The sequence below is a fragment of the Lichtheimia ornata genome (assembly GCF_029851405.1).
Source record: "Lichtheimia ornata isolate CBS 291.66 chromosome Unknown scaffold00038, whole genome shotgun sequence".
NCBI classification, from domain to species: Eukaryota; Fungi; Mucoromycota; class Mucoromycetes; order Mucorales; family Lichtheimiaceae; genus Lichtheimia; species Lichtheimia ornata.
The window spans coordinates 182,470-195,649 of NW_026695358.1; the positions used below are offsets into that span (position 1 = coordinate 182,470).

A 13,180-nucleotide genomic window follows, 5' to 3' on the forward strand; every position below is an offset into this window, starting at 1 on the left:
GGGCTAAGGGCTCGGGAACACATTTGACAGATTGTATATTTGATCACGTGCCATATGCAATTCTTCCTCCGCTTTGTCTTTGTTCATCCGATCCGTGCTCCACAAAGCTTCCTTTACACCGCTCAAGCCATTTGTACCTGTTGTCATGGCCGACCATGAGAGTGACGAGGCTCGCAAGGCAAAGCTCCTGGCAGCCAGAAAAAAGGTAAAAGGAAGACATGATACAACGCGTCCCTTGTGCTAACTAGGGTGGGAATCGTACAGCTCAAAAAGTTCCAGAACAAAAAGCAAGATGCTTCACCCACTCCCGATGCACCCCATGCAACTGAATCCGATGTCAATGACAGGTATTGTTATGGATAACGTAATAGTTTATTGAAAGCTAAGACATTGTAGTGGAAAGCAGGACGAACAGCAGCAACAGGCACCTCTTTCACCCACTTCACCTTTAACAACACCAGCACCCACTACACCAACCACCGACCATGCACTACAACTTGAGTTAGAAACATCCAGAACGCGTTTTGAAGAGCTCAAAGCAGCCACATCCACCAAGTTGGAAGAAATGAATAGTCAAATCGATGCACTACGTACATCCGAACAGCAGCTCAAACAACAACTTGACGAGATGAATCATGTTAAAAGTACGTCAGAGAGCAAGGTGGAAGAGCTCAATGCATCCATCCAAACAATGCGGGATCAACTTGGGCAGGTGCAACATGTATTGGAACAAAAGACACAGCAACTTGAAACCGCGAATCAGCATGAGCAGGAATGGATGGATAAAGTGAAATCACTCGAGGAACAGCTGAACACGACTCAAAAGGATTGGGAGGCAAAATCCTCATCTGAATTGGATAAAGTACAGCATGAATTGAAGGAGCTGCAACTCAATACAACCCGCGAAAAAGAGCAAGTCATTGCTGAATACACTACCAAAATGAGCAACTTGAAGGGTAACATCCACCACCATGAAGGAGTGAAAGGTTTGGGATAATAACACTGGGATCATTATAGAGGAATATGAGGCACAACTTGGCACAGCACAGGAGCAAAATGACCAGAAGATCAAAGATCTACAAGGTAAAAGCATACGCCATGGAGACATCCTCACACAAGGTTTATTCACGTGACATGTTGTATATGCATAGCTGAGCATGAGAAGCAGCTTGAGGAGAAGCAGGAGAAATTGAAAAATGAGCAAGAGAAAAGGATCAAGGATTTGGAAGGTATGATTATCTTTGACTTTGTGTAGATTAGGTTCTCATACATTTGATACAGCCGCATTGGATGAAGAAAAGAAGAAGGAGGAAACAGCAACCGAGACGCTCAAGATATTGGAAGGTAAGTACGTGTATTGTTGGTGTCATTCCAAGTCTTTAACCTCGCCCATATTATAGCTGCGAATCATGAGGCATTACAGCAAGAACGAGAGAGCTACAACAAGCTAAACAAGGAGTGGGAGGAGAAGTTTAAATCCCTTCAAGGTAGTTTCTCATGAATCTCGATTCATTATGTCTATTGACATGTGTGTTTAGATCAATATGATTCTCTGGTAGAGGAAAATGACAAAGGAAGCGAGGATTTGAAAAAGGAATATGAACAAAGGATCAAATCAATTCAAGGTAGGTGAGTTATGGGTTCATCTTTTCGAGATCTAACATATATCTGATAATAGAGGACCATGAAAAAGTGGCAAGCGAGAAGCGAGAGCTAGAGGATCAACATGAAAAGAGTATCCAATCGCTTAAAGGTAAGGAAGGGATGGCATCACGGTCATAGCTATTGTTAACCTTGACATACAAATCTTAGCGGAGCACGAGGAGGCAATGGAAAACGCCAAACAGCTGATCCAGAATGAGTATGAGGAACAAATAAAGGCACTTCAAGGTAACAAGGAAGAGTAATGCTGATTCATCGTACACTATTAACATGGATTGCATAGCCACGCACGATTCAACGGCTCAACAACAGCAAGAACTCGTACGCAAAGCGAATGATGAATACGCTGATAAGCTCAAAGCGTTGCAAGGTGTGCTTCATGTTGGAAGGTCGACCTCTTTTATGTATATTAATCATGGTTTGTATTCTAGCTGACCATGACAAGATCTTGAGAGAGGAACAAGAAAAGCTTAAGGAGATGAGTGAGAAACACGCCCAAGAGTTAAAAGACATTCAAGGTAAGCCAAGTAAAAGCGCATCATCACAGGAGTTCTTACGATCCTTGTAGACAAGCATGAAGCGATTTTGAGCCAAGAGCGAGAGCAACATGAACAAGTGGTTGGAAAAAAGATCAATGATTTGCAAGGTACGATCCATTCTTTGGTTGATAATCATACCTGACCTAACACTTATCCTATGCAGCTGAACACCAATCCCTATTGGATCAAGAAAAAGAGAAACAAGAAAAAGAGTTTACAGCAAGATTGGAAGCCATCAAAGGTAACAAGGGGAAAAACGCTGGTTGAAAGGACCACTGATTAACTAGGGTAATAGCCGAGCACGAGTCTGCTCTTAAAGAGGTCGAGAACAAGAAGCAGCAAGTCATTGAGCAACATACAAAAGAAACAGAGGCTCTTCAAGGTAGTACATTTGTATGATAGACATTGTTTTGATATGGAATTAATTTGCTTTATAGAAAAGATCAAATCCGAGGATGGTAAGGAAGGGAATGGATGGCATAGTTTGGAAAGTTGCTTATATGATGTTTTAGAAAAGTACCAAGCGATGCTTGAAAAGAAGCAAGAAGAACATCAACAGCAATTGCAACAATATGAGGAAAAGCTAAAGTCGCTCCAAGGTAAAATATCAACATGGGGAAATGGATAGCGAAGTAACATGTCAACATGATGTAGATGATCACCAGGCAACATTGACCAAGGAGCAGGAGCAGAGTCAAAAGTCGATTGAAGCATATGAACTCAAGATGAAAGAGTTGCAAGGTGAGTAAGGAGGCCGTAGAGCATTGCAAAATGGTACATGTAAGATTAATATTTTCGTTCTAGATAAATATGAAGCTGCCTTGGCCAAAGAGCGAGAACAAGCCAATCAAGCGACTCTAGACTTCCAGCAAAAGGAGAAAACAATGAAAGGTACAAGTGTCTATCCCAGTGATGGTTTATTTGGTATCTTACATGACTTTTTATTTTAGAAGAATATGATGGCTTGCTAGCAAAAGAACGTCAAGATCGCGATAAGACGTTTCAAGAATACAATGAAAAGCTGGAATCATTGCAGGGTGCGTACCTTATTTTGAGACTTCTATTGTCCTAGCATCTAACCCCCCCCCTTCAATAGCTGCTCATAAGACAGCCCTCGCTGAAGAACAAGCAAAGAAGGAGGAGGCAGTTAAAAAGCATGAGGAAGAAGTCAAGGCACTAGAAGGTACATTTTGTTGTGATGGCACACCTACTTCACAAACTAATGTTTCTTGTAGTCAAACATGAAAAGGAGCTCGAAGAACAACGTGGTCTGATCCAAAAAGCTTCCAATGAGCATGACGAGAAGATCAAGACGCTCTTAGGTACGATATGAATGCCATCGAATATGAGCTTGTATTGATACATGTATCAAAGGTGATCATGAGTCGGCACTCGCCAATGAACGTCAGCTCAATCAAAAGACCATCGAGGAGCATAACCAGAAAATAAGTGACTTGCATAGTAAGTATGGGTTGTGGTATGTAATATGGGATGATTAACGTACCGGGACATAGGTGAATACGATTCCAAACTCGCTTCCGAGCGTGAACAAAGGCAAAAAGCACTAGAAGAACATGACCAAAAGATCAAGGCTTTGCAAGGTGCGAATCACCACATAAGGATGTTCACTTGTAGTACTGATGCTTTATGTCCCTCGGATAGATGAACATGCATTGATTTTGGAGGAGGAACGTAAAAAGTCACATGGCGAGTTGAAGAACCAAGAAGATAATCTTGCTGCATTAAAAGGTACGGACGTCAATGGTGTATGTACTACTCTCTGCTAAGCTCTAACTAAAATTGTTTTATAGCTGAGCATGAGAAAATACTACAAGAAGAACGAGAGCAGAGCCAAAAGGCAATCATGGAGCACAAGCAACAGATCGAGTCACTCGAAGGTATGCTGTACCAGCGTGTGAATCAAAAGACATCGTCTCATTATATACCTTCGCAGCTGAATACGAACGTATGCTGAAGCAAGAACGTGAGCAACATGAAAAGGTCGCTGCTGAGCATCTTGAGAAAATCAAATCCTTGGAAGGTAAATATGTGTATCAGTGAAAATGATAGCAAGACAACTCATCGCGATCCTAGACCTTGTAAATACCCGAGAAGAAGAGCAGAAGCAATATATGCAGGAATTGGAAAAGCTACAATGTAAGCGTTGGGGTGTTCGTTTAGAAGCAATACACGTGGATCGTATTAACCATTTGTGTCAAAGCTGAACATAAGAGTGCCCTCGAAAAGACACAGCAACAGAATGAGGAAATCCAAATTGAGCATAAAGCCAAGATTGAGTCGCTGCAAGGTGAGAGGTGGTGGATTGCCATATAAAGTTCTAGATCCATTAACGTGGTTTCTTAGCCGATCATGATGCCGAATTGAAAAAGTTAATGCAAGAGCATGAAAAGACAATTGCTGAGCACATTGAAAAGGCCAACGCTTTAAAAGGTTAGTAGAAAGAACGATTCGTGTGGGTTTATACCGTTGCTAATATGTTTTTATGTGTAGATGAGCATGCAGACGCTCTTTCCAAGGCACAGCAAGAACATGAAAAGATCATGCAAACGCACCATGAAAAGTTGAAAGCATTGCAAGGTACGTCATGACTCAATATCTCTCTCTTTCAGTTAACTCATTTTTGGTCATAGATGAACACGATGTTGCTAAGCAAGAATCGAATCGTGATATGGAACAACTACACGCCAAGATCACGGAGCTTCACGCATCACTCGACCAGGAACGCGAAAAGGTGAAGGAAGCACATCAACTTGCAGAGGAGAATTCCACCGCACGAGAGACATCCCTTCGAGAAACTTATAGTCGAGACAACCAAAAGCTATCTCATGAACTTCGACAAGTGCAAATGAAGCTACAACAGCGTGAACAGCAAATCACCCAATTACAAAGTGAAATGGAGCAGGTTGAGACCAGCAGGCAACAGCAACAAGAGCAAGTAGAGCATTTACAACAACAGCTTGAAGAGCAAAAGCAGCAGGTGGATGATGGATCCCTCGTTCAACAGCGTGATGAAGCCATTGACAAGGCAAAGCAACTGCAAACGCAATACGATGAGAAAGAGACGCAGCTACAAGAGCTTCAAAGCCGGCTGGATCGGCAATTGGAAGCCTTTGACACCATTCGCCGAGAATTGACAACAGTTCGAGATAGGCAATTCGAGTCCGAGACACGGCTTGAGCGTGAGAAACGTGAATTGGAAACGACGCTTCAACGATTACACGCCGAGTACAAGGCACATTTAGATCGAATGTGGAATGATCAACAAGCCGTCAGAGAGCAAAACGAGGAGACGATGGAAAATGGAAGAGCTGCCTTGGACAATGCTCAAGTCAAGCTGATGATGAATGGATTGAGCCCTGTCAGTGAAAATGGCTTTGATTGGACTCGAAGCGAGAGTGAAGGTGAAGAAGAAGAACGACAACAAGAAGAACCAGCACAAGAGGAACATCGACGAGTGCCTGCCGTTGGAAAATTACCTCCTCGACAAAAGCCAGAGTTCTTTGAATTTTTAGATATTCCTCGTTGCAGTGGATGTTTGAGCGAAGTGATTGACATTTGATATAATAAAGATTCACATGGCGTGTAGTATAATACATATACAACATCAACCTTTTCAGTACTACTCTTCCTGCTTGTGTATATTGTTCCCACTTAGGTAGCAATTTGATGACAGCAATAGTTGTACATGTATTCATAAAATTGTGATTGATAATGCTAGTTGTTATTGATGTATGTGTATGTGTATATAAGAACTTAATCGCTATCTGACTGATCGCCCAAGAAGGATAGATCAAGAGGGTTATTCTCTGTTCGTGTCAACTACACATTCCATCCATTAGTATTTTTGTTCCCAAACCTGGTTCAAGCCACGTATCAAAAGAGCTACCTTTTGTCCCGGTCCTTCCTCATCATCCTCGTCATCCGATTCAATCACTCGTCGCTTCCTCTTTGGACCTTGGGAACGTGTTGCTCGGCGACTTGTGCTCTCGATAATATTCTCGGTATCTAAGCTATCCACCTCAGCCTTGATTTCTCGCTCAGCCTTGACTTTTTGGCATTTCTCGAGGGTTGGACGTCCTGATGATACAACATGTTTAGCAGCAGCGCTCTATCACTTTGATCACGTGACCCTTTACCTTCCACACCAAGATCTGCAAGGATCTTTTTAAGCTTCTCGACTTGATCCTTCATTGTCTTGCAATCAGCCAACTCCTTTTGCCATACTTTACGCACACCGCATTTGTTTATATACATCTTGAGACGCTTGATGGACTCTTCTGTTGCAGAGGTCTAATTGTCTCCAGGTCAAAAAAACAGCTGTATCTCTTCCATATGGATCTATCTACCTTGTGTTCTTTTTTTGATTCTCGTTTCTTGCGTGGTTGCTTTGGTGTTTTTGGCTTTTTCTTGCTTGGAGTGGCTTCATTGTCTGATGCAGATGACACAGGGGTCTCTCGTTGGCTCGTTTCTTCTTCCTGAACATTGTCCTATTCCAACAAGGTAAGATTATGATAAACGATAAGCGTAACCACTCACACTCTCTTGATCTGATTTAGTTTCCTCTTCATGACTTGGCTCTGATTCCTTTGGTGTCTGGGTATCTTCTTCCTGCTGACTGCTTGGTTCTTCTTCAGGCTCGCTGGGCGGATTCTTCTCCTCTTCCAATATTTTGGTCTATGATCTTCATAAGTAAAATGGCTTGAATGGAATAAGGATGACTTACAAAGGTGGTGTCAATATGGCTGTTTACAATCTTTTTCCATGGTCTAAGAGCTTGTTCTTCAAGTCCCTATATACAACACAATGAGCGTTTGTGCAACAAAAACATCGAATGCTGCTTACCAGTTGCTTCTCAAGCTCGCCTCGGATAACTGATGCTGTCAACACCCTTTTAAATATCTGGTTGTGTAAGTGTTTCCTTGCTTTAATGCCAAACGACTCGAGCAGTTGTTTTTGGACGTCATTTACCCTGGATCTCCATTGCGAATAATGCTTTCAGAATGGTAGTGTGAGCGGCCACAAGCATCGTGTTGTCAAGCATTGCATGTCTTACCTCTCAAGTTTGTTTTGAAAGTCTTTTGTTTGAAAAAAGTCGTCGTTGATCTCCACCATGGTCAATGTCCAAAGAGCGAATAAAGCGTATATACGCGTTTGGAAGAACGCGATTTCCACAGTCATCTTATTAATACTTGTTTGTGTCACGTGCGATCCACAATGCATAATTCTTGTTTCTATTGGCCATTACACACACACATGAATTAGGTATGCCATTATGCCTTTAATGCGTGTTTTTTATACTTCTATCTATAGTACATGGAAAGCTTCCAAGCCTTGTGCCACTTGTCCAAAGCGTGGATCAGCAGCCTTGAACACATTGTTGACGAATTCAGGATCATACTATTTATAGGAGAGAGCGTGAGGATCATTGTAAAAGAAGCATCTAGTTCCATCGTTACCTGGCATGCACGAGTACAATCAGGCGAAAAGTTGACTTCCAAAATGACAGGCTTGTAAGTGTCCGTCAGCATCACGTCAACGCCATACATGCTGAATGCGCCATAAGAAGGTGCTGATTTTTCACGAAGACCAATTGGTTGATTCTTTGACATGGCAGCCGAGATAACATCTATAATCAATCACATTTTCAATATCCTGCAAATCCACGTAGACAAAGAGAGAGAGAGCCTACCCTTGATGGCATTATGGATATCCTCTTGAATAGGGCTCCATTGAATATTATGCTGCTTTTCAATGTTGTGAATAAAGCTCTTGTAGTCAAGTTGGGTCATGGGGAAATTGGAATAGTTCATCACTGTAAATTGGCATTCGTAATCATCCAAATTCTCTGTGCATAGCAACCATATCAGTATCCATGGATACACACATCCACGTTAGCCTTACCCAAGTTGAATCGCTTATTAGCGAGGCGAATCCAGAACATCTTGTATACGCAAACAGTGCCATCGGATTTGACGAGGACAATGAAGCGCAAATCGAACTTTTTGTGGTTATACAAGCATGGCTTTGTGATATATTGCTGAACCACCTTGGGTGTGGGCGAGTCATATTGGCGGATCAAGAAGGGCAATTGACCAGATACATCAATCTCCATGCCACGTGCAAAGTTCCATGGTTTGGTAATCCACAAATCATTCTCCTCATCCTTATGAGCCAAATAGTCACCAACAAACTCGGTCAATTGGGTGGTCATGTTGTAAGTACGAGGCAACCATTGAGGAGCACCCCATGTTTCCCTGCATAAAGGTTCTTTTGTTAGCATACCAATCCATCCATACAATGACAAAGGTTGATACGTACTGCACAAGTTGGGCAAGACGCTGCTTATAAGTGACACAGCTTTCATAACGGAATTGGTTGATCATTTGGTTGGGCTTGAGCTTATCATATCCATCAAAGTCTTGGCTACACCAGATCAAGTCGGCGGAATCAACCGAGTTGGTAAACTTGGCATTGGGAAGCTTCAAATATTGACGCACATATTCAGTGGTGCTGTAAACCTTGACGACATCTTGCTTTTCCACCTTCGATTGTTGCTGAACAACAGGTTGGACATCAGGCTTGAAATGCTTTTGATCAAGTCGAGTTTGAAACATCTAATAGCAATACATGATGAGTACAATGATATATAGATCGTGCCATTTAGTCGATGTGTATACCTTGTAAGCTTGAACCAAATCATTTTGATGATGGACGTTATGCTCTGGTAAAACACGTTGTTGGAAAGCCATCAAGTATGCTGCACGATCCAGGGGTCGTTCCAATTTTTTAGGGACAAGGTCGCATGTCATGACTTCACCGGGCTGAATGTCCTTGATAGGGAACATGACGCTGTAGGGAATCATACCACTGGCACCACGAGAAAAGATGAATGGGACACAAACAACATTGGGGTCGGATGAATGTGCGAGAGCCGAACCAACTTCGTCGTTCATGTACCAAGCTGTTTGAGTCTTGGGTTGACCATCTTGTTGCAACACAGCGTATGAATAGGTTTGGAGATACGACCACATGTCCTTGCAAACGCGATCCACTCGTGCCTTTTGCCATGCTTCCACACGTGCTTTGTGTCGTTCCTCCTTTTCCTTCTTGACCTTGTCTTCTTTTTCTTGAGCTTTGCCACTGGCTATTACACCATAATGAATAAATGTCATTGGATCAATAGCACACCACACACATACCAATCAATTGACCAAGCACTTGGTCTTGCAAGCGCTCCGATTCCTTTTTGAAATCCTCATCCAAAGTCAAGCGCTAAATTAAAGAGTGAATACCAACATCATCATGCATCCATTTATAAAAGCTTACCGTAATAGCATTGACAACTTCATACTTTTCAGCTTCCAGAGCATCCTTGGCTTCTTGATAGCTTACATTGGCTTGCTCTGCTACGGCCTTAATGGTCTCATCATCATGCTCAACTTGTTCCTCTTCATCCTCACTGAGCTCAGGCTCATCGTCAGCTTCGATGTTCATCATGCCTTCCAAACGTTCCAAGAGATTGGGATTCTCCAAAAGTTCCTTGCGTGCTGTCTCGGGATGCGTCGTCCATGCATGATCCACTAAAAAGATATCACTAATAGCGTTGTTAGGTCGTTTTTCTTCTCTATCCTTCAAGGCATTCACTCTATTTACCCGTGCTTCTCCAATTTCTGATCCTTTTTGACATGCAACGAATATCCTTCGAGACAATCGCCTTGATGAAGCTCAACAAAATTGCCTATTCATATACATCCCACTCGTTAATGGCTATCATTATCATCCTATGTAAATACACTTGCCTGCATCCAAATAATCCTCGCCGAGTTTCATAAACAAGGGCTACACGTAGTTGCAATGGAGCATGAGAACGCGTTCACGCGCACTTTAAACAGAGCATTCACTTGGGGAAGGGATCAATTGAATGGTAACCTACCAACCATAGATCTTTGGGGATCGAGGTCAGTTGATACTGGTGAACGGTGACAAATGCGTCGAAAGCAGAAGACATTGGGGGGGAGGGGAGGGCAAAAGTAAAAGTAAAGAAAGCAAGTAGCAGGAATAGCTGGACTTTCTGTGTAGAAAAGCGTGTGACTTTAATTCATGCAAAATGTTTGATGGGGGACTCCATGGCAACGACTACTTTAACTTTTTATGCTGCTCATCCTCCTCTCGATCACCTGCATAACCTTCATCTTCCAATTTCTTCTTTTCATCATAATCCTCAATCTTAAACTTGGGTCGTTTCGCAAGACTTGTCATTGCTTCCACTCTAAATCCATCATTGCCAAAGCTGCCTGCACGACTTCGTGATGATGTGGCAGAGGATGAGCCTCCAGCATCCGATTCGCTTGCCGATCCACGACGACTGGTAGCAGGTGTCAAACTACCATTGAGTCGACCCAAATAAAAGGAATTGTCATCACCACCACCACCATCTTCTTCAATGCGTCCCCAGTTGAATATACTCTTGTCATCCAATCCCATGCGCACTGCTTGTTGAAAGAATCCACTAGCAATTTTGGGTAATCGGCTGGGTGTAGTAGCCACTGACCAACTGAAACTACTGCTTCGTGTTGCTGAAGGTCGTTGTTGCGTTGTGTCGGTCTTTTTCGTCGTACGACTAATATATTCGGCTACATACATACATTCATGTTGATTATTGATAAGCATGATTCCCATTCACTCCTCCACCCCCCCAATGATCCATAAACACACATACCATCAAAATCAGGAAACACCTTGGGTCCATATTCATTGATGAGGTCCGTAATGTCATGTGACAACTTTTCACGGTTGGCTCGTAATGTTTGAACGCCATCAGGATCCAAAAGAGACATGACCAAAGGTTGAAGCGATCTATACATATAAAATCATCAGCTTTTTTAAGGCCCATCTTGTACCACGACCTATTGTTACCTGAGAATATCAATTCCAATCTCACCAAATCGTAAACTTGCATATGAAACAAAGGGGAGCATCACCCATGTCGCAGCAGGCAACAAGAGCTTCCATCGAAGATCCCAATCGGTTTGAAACACGGCAACCAACATACAAAGACTGTAAAATGCATACAGCATGGGTAAAAGGACGAGGCCAACAAGGATCTTCCATGTGGCCAAAATGTCACGTCCTGCAATCTTGACAGTGGATCCCTTGACAGCAGCTGCAGATAGTGTGAGTAGGGTTGTCATGATAATAAAAAAGACATGTACTACTTACCGCTGGCCTTTTTGGCACTGATGATCTTGGCAACAATCACGACGGGTAGATTCAAGATACCACTATGTATAGATCACACGATGAGTATACTACTACGGGGATGGATGGTCATCTCTTCCTTACCCTGGGAATGCCCATAACGTGAGAATACATAAAACAAACACGCGTTTCAAAAGGAGCATCAATGTACGTCGACCGCTGAGATCCACTCTGCAGACTTGATGATCACGTAAACCATGGTATTTGATCATTTGATTATAGGCGAGGACCCGTTGCTGTAATTCAATCACCTTGGGATCATCCCTGAACAAGTTGTATCCAATAAGGAATCGACGATTGAGGTCCACCACTTGAGAAATATGCAACTTGCGATGAGCAGGCTTGTATAAACGTCGTGCTGCTTGAATCAACTAAAGGGCCATACCATCAACACAACATGTATGTAGGTCACCTTGTCTTTGGACTTACCATCAAGGTTTCATAACTACCCGCATTGACTGTTACGCTCTTGAGTGCTCCATGAATAGTATCCAGCAATTTACCACAAGCATCTCTTTTTGGATCACCACCTTGCTTGAACTTTTCAACCAAATCAGGTGCAATTGTGATAGGATTCCCGAATTCAATCACGGCTCTTGAACGAAAGCGATGTGCATGAAAATAGTTGAGACCTAATATTATTATCACAAGATGATGAGCGGGTTGTTGTGTGTGTATGTTGTCATGATCCCATTTTCTCTCTGCCTACTACTTACCTACGGGTACAATCTTGACATCGAGACCCGGGTATTTGGCCATGGCACCCAAAGCCATCAAGGTGACACCAGCTATATACACACAATCCATCATCATGCGTTAACATATGCCTTGTTGGGGGGGGGGGAGATTCGACAACAACGACAACAAGAACCCTACCTTTCAAGGGCAACAATTCAGCACGATCATGACTGCCTCCTTCAGGAAAGATGGTAATGCCTTGACCTTTGGCGAGTTCTTCATGAACACAGCGATACACCGACTCCTGTTCCACGTGTGGCATGCACTTGTATGGAGTACCCTCATCATTGGATAGCAATTCGAGTGCCTTGAGTTCCTTGAATTCTCGCTTGATCATCAACTCGGTATCTGACACGACCTCGGTGACTTCAGCCTTGCCGGCGTTTTTGGGTAACGCAATCATATCCTTTGGACGTAATTGTTGGGTAAATTGGGTATCAACACCAGTGATTCGACAGGGTTCGGATTTGCGATTTAACAATTGGATACGCCCCTTGCCAGGTACAGCCAAATCTTGTGGTCGAATCACTGGAACTATATAGAAAGTAGGAAAAGTGTCAATAAAAAAGAATGATCCTATTTACTACTATGACTACTACTCACTGGCGTGAATCATGCGTGCAAACGTGCCAATCCCTTTTTGGTGCATCGACTTTTCGGCAATAAGAAACGAGGTCCGTCGTCCACATTCACGCATCAATATAATGGGATCCACAAACTACATTGCACCATGCGTCGATAAGCTGGGGAAGGAATGAAGGGAGTGTGTGCATGGGGTGGTTCAATGAGCTTACTTGGTTGGCATGAGGTGCTACGACGAAAATGACAGGTCCTTGCTTTGGTACTCTATGTGCACCTCTTGGTCGTATCTCTCTGAAAAAGATCTCGAGCACAAGGATGAATATCCATAATGCGATATCATAGGTAAGATTATGTAGCCAGCCAGTAGCCATGGTGGCTCG

General features: G+C 42.9%; 4 protein-coding genes across 4 annotated transcripts; 1 reads left to right on the forward strand and 3 right to left on the reverse strand.

Moving 5' to 3' along the window:
- Positions 1–145: 145 nt before the first annotated feature.
- On the forward strand, positions 146–5,781 carry O0I10_007703 (uncharacterized protein; the record flags this gene model as incomplete). Its single annotated transcript, XM_058487717.1, has 32 exons — positions 146–205; positions 265–347; positions 397–956; positions 1,018–1,083; positions 1,152–1,229; positions 1,282–1,344; positions 1,401–1,487; positions 1,539–1,625; positions 1,679–1,753; positions 1,813–1,890; positions 1,946–2,032; positions 2,094–2,180; positions 2,231–2,308; positions 2,365–2,442; positions 2,497–2,583; positions 2,639–2,659; positions 2,714–2,800; positions 2,856–2,942; positions 3,006–3,092; positions 3,152–3,238; positions 3,298–3,384; positions 3,437–3,523; positions 3,576–3,662; positions 3,716–3,802; positions 3,864–3,950; positions 4,013–4,099; positions 4,156–4,242; positions 4,296–4,358; positions 4,423–4,509; positions 4,566–4,652; positions 4,713–4,799; positions 4,853–5,781. 32 exons carry the CDS (start codon positions 146–148, stop codon positions 5,779–5,781), a joined length of 3,885 nt encoding a protein of 1,294 aa, XP_058341539.1.
- Positions 5,782–5,975: 194 nt separating this feature from the next.
- O0I10_007704 (uncharacterized protein) lies at positions 5,976–7,400 on the reverse strand (the record flags this gene model as incomplete). The annotated part of the gene is made up of 9 exons (XM_058487718.1): positions 5,976–6,041; positions 6,109–6,299; positions 6,359–6,512; positions 6,569–6,709; positions 6,759–6,896; positions 6,946–7,011; positions 7,065–7,110; positions 7,191–7,214; positions 7,276–7,400. The coding sequence occupies 9 exons, from the start codon at positions 7,398–7,400 to the stop codon at positions 5,976–5,978; spliced, it is 951 nt and encodes a 316-aa protein (XP_058341540.1).
- A 126-nt stretch (positions 7,401–7,526) lies between these two features.
- O0I10_007705 (uncharacterized protein) lies at positions 7,527–10,230 on the reverse strand (the record flags this gene model as incomplete). The annotated part of the gene is made up of 11 exons (XM_058487719.1): positions 7,527–7,619; positions 7,679–7,848; positions 7,912–8,067; positions 8,124–8,476; positions 8,541–8,836; positions 8,900–9,366; positions 9,422–9,494; positions 9,549–9,816; positions 9,876–9,960; positions 10,022–10,061; positions 10,156–10,230. The coding sequence occupies 11 exons, from the start codon at positions 10,228–10,230 to the stop codon at positions 7,527–7,529; spliced, it is 2,076 nt and encodes a 691-aa protein (XP_058341541.1).
- Positions 10,231–10,358: 128 nt separating this feature from the next.
- On the reverse strand, positions 10,359–13,171 carry O0I10_007706 (uncharacterized protein; the record flags this gene model as incomplete). The annotated part of the gene is made up of 10 exons (XM_058487720.1): positions 10,359–10,855; positions 10,942–11,078; positions 11,139–11,385; positions 11,442–11,503; positions 11,565–11,851; positions 11,910–12,112; positions 12,197–12,268; positions 12,357–12,752; positions 12,822–12,936; positions 13,013–13,171. The coding sequence occupies 10 exons, from the start codon at positions 13,169–13,171 to the stop codon at positions 10,359–10,361; spliced, it is 2,175 nt and encodes a 724-aa protein (XP_058341542.1).
- Positions 13,172–13,180: the final 9 nt, after the last annotated feature.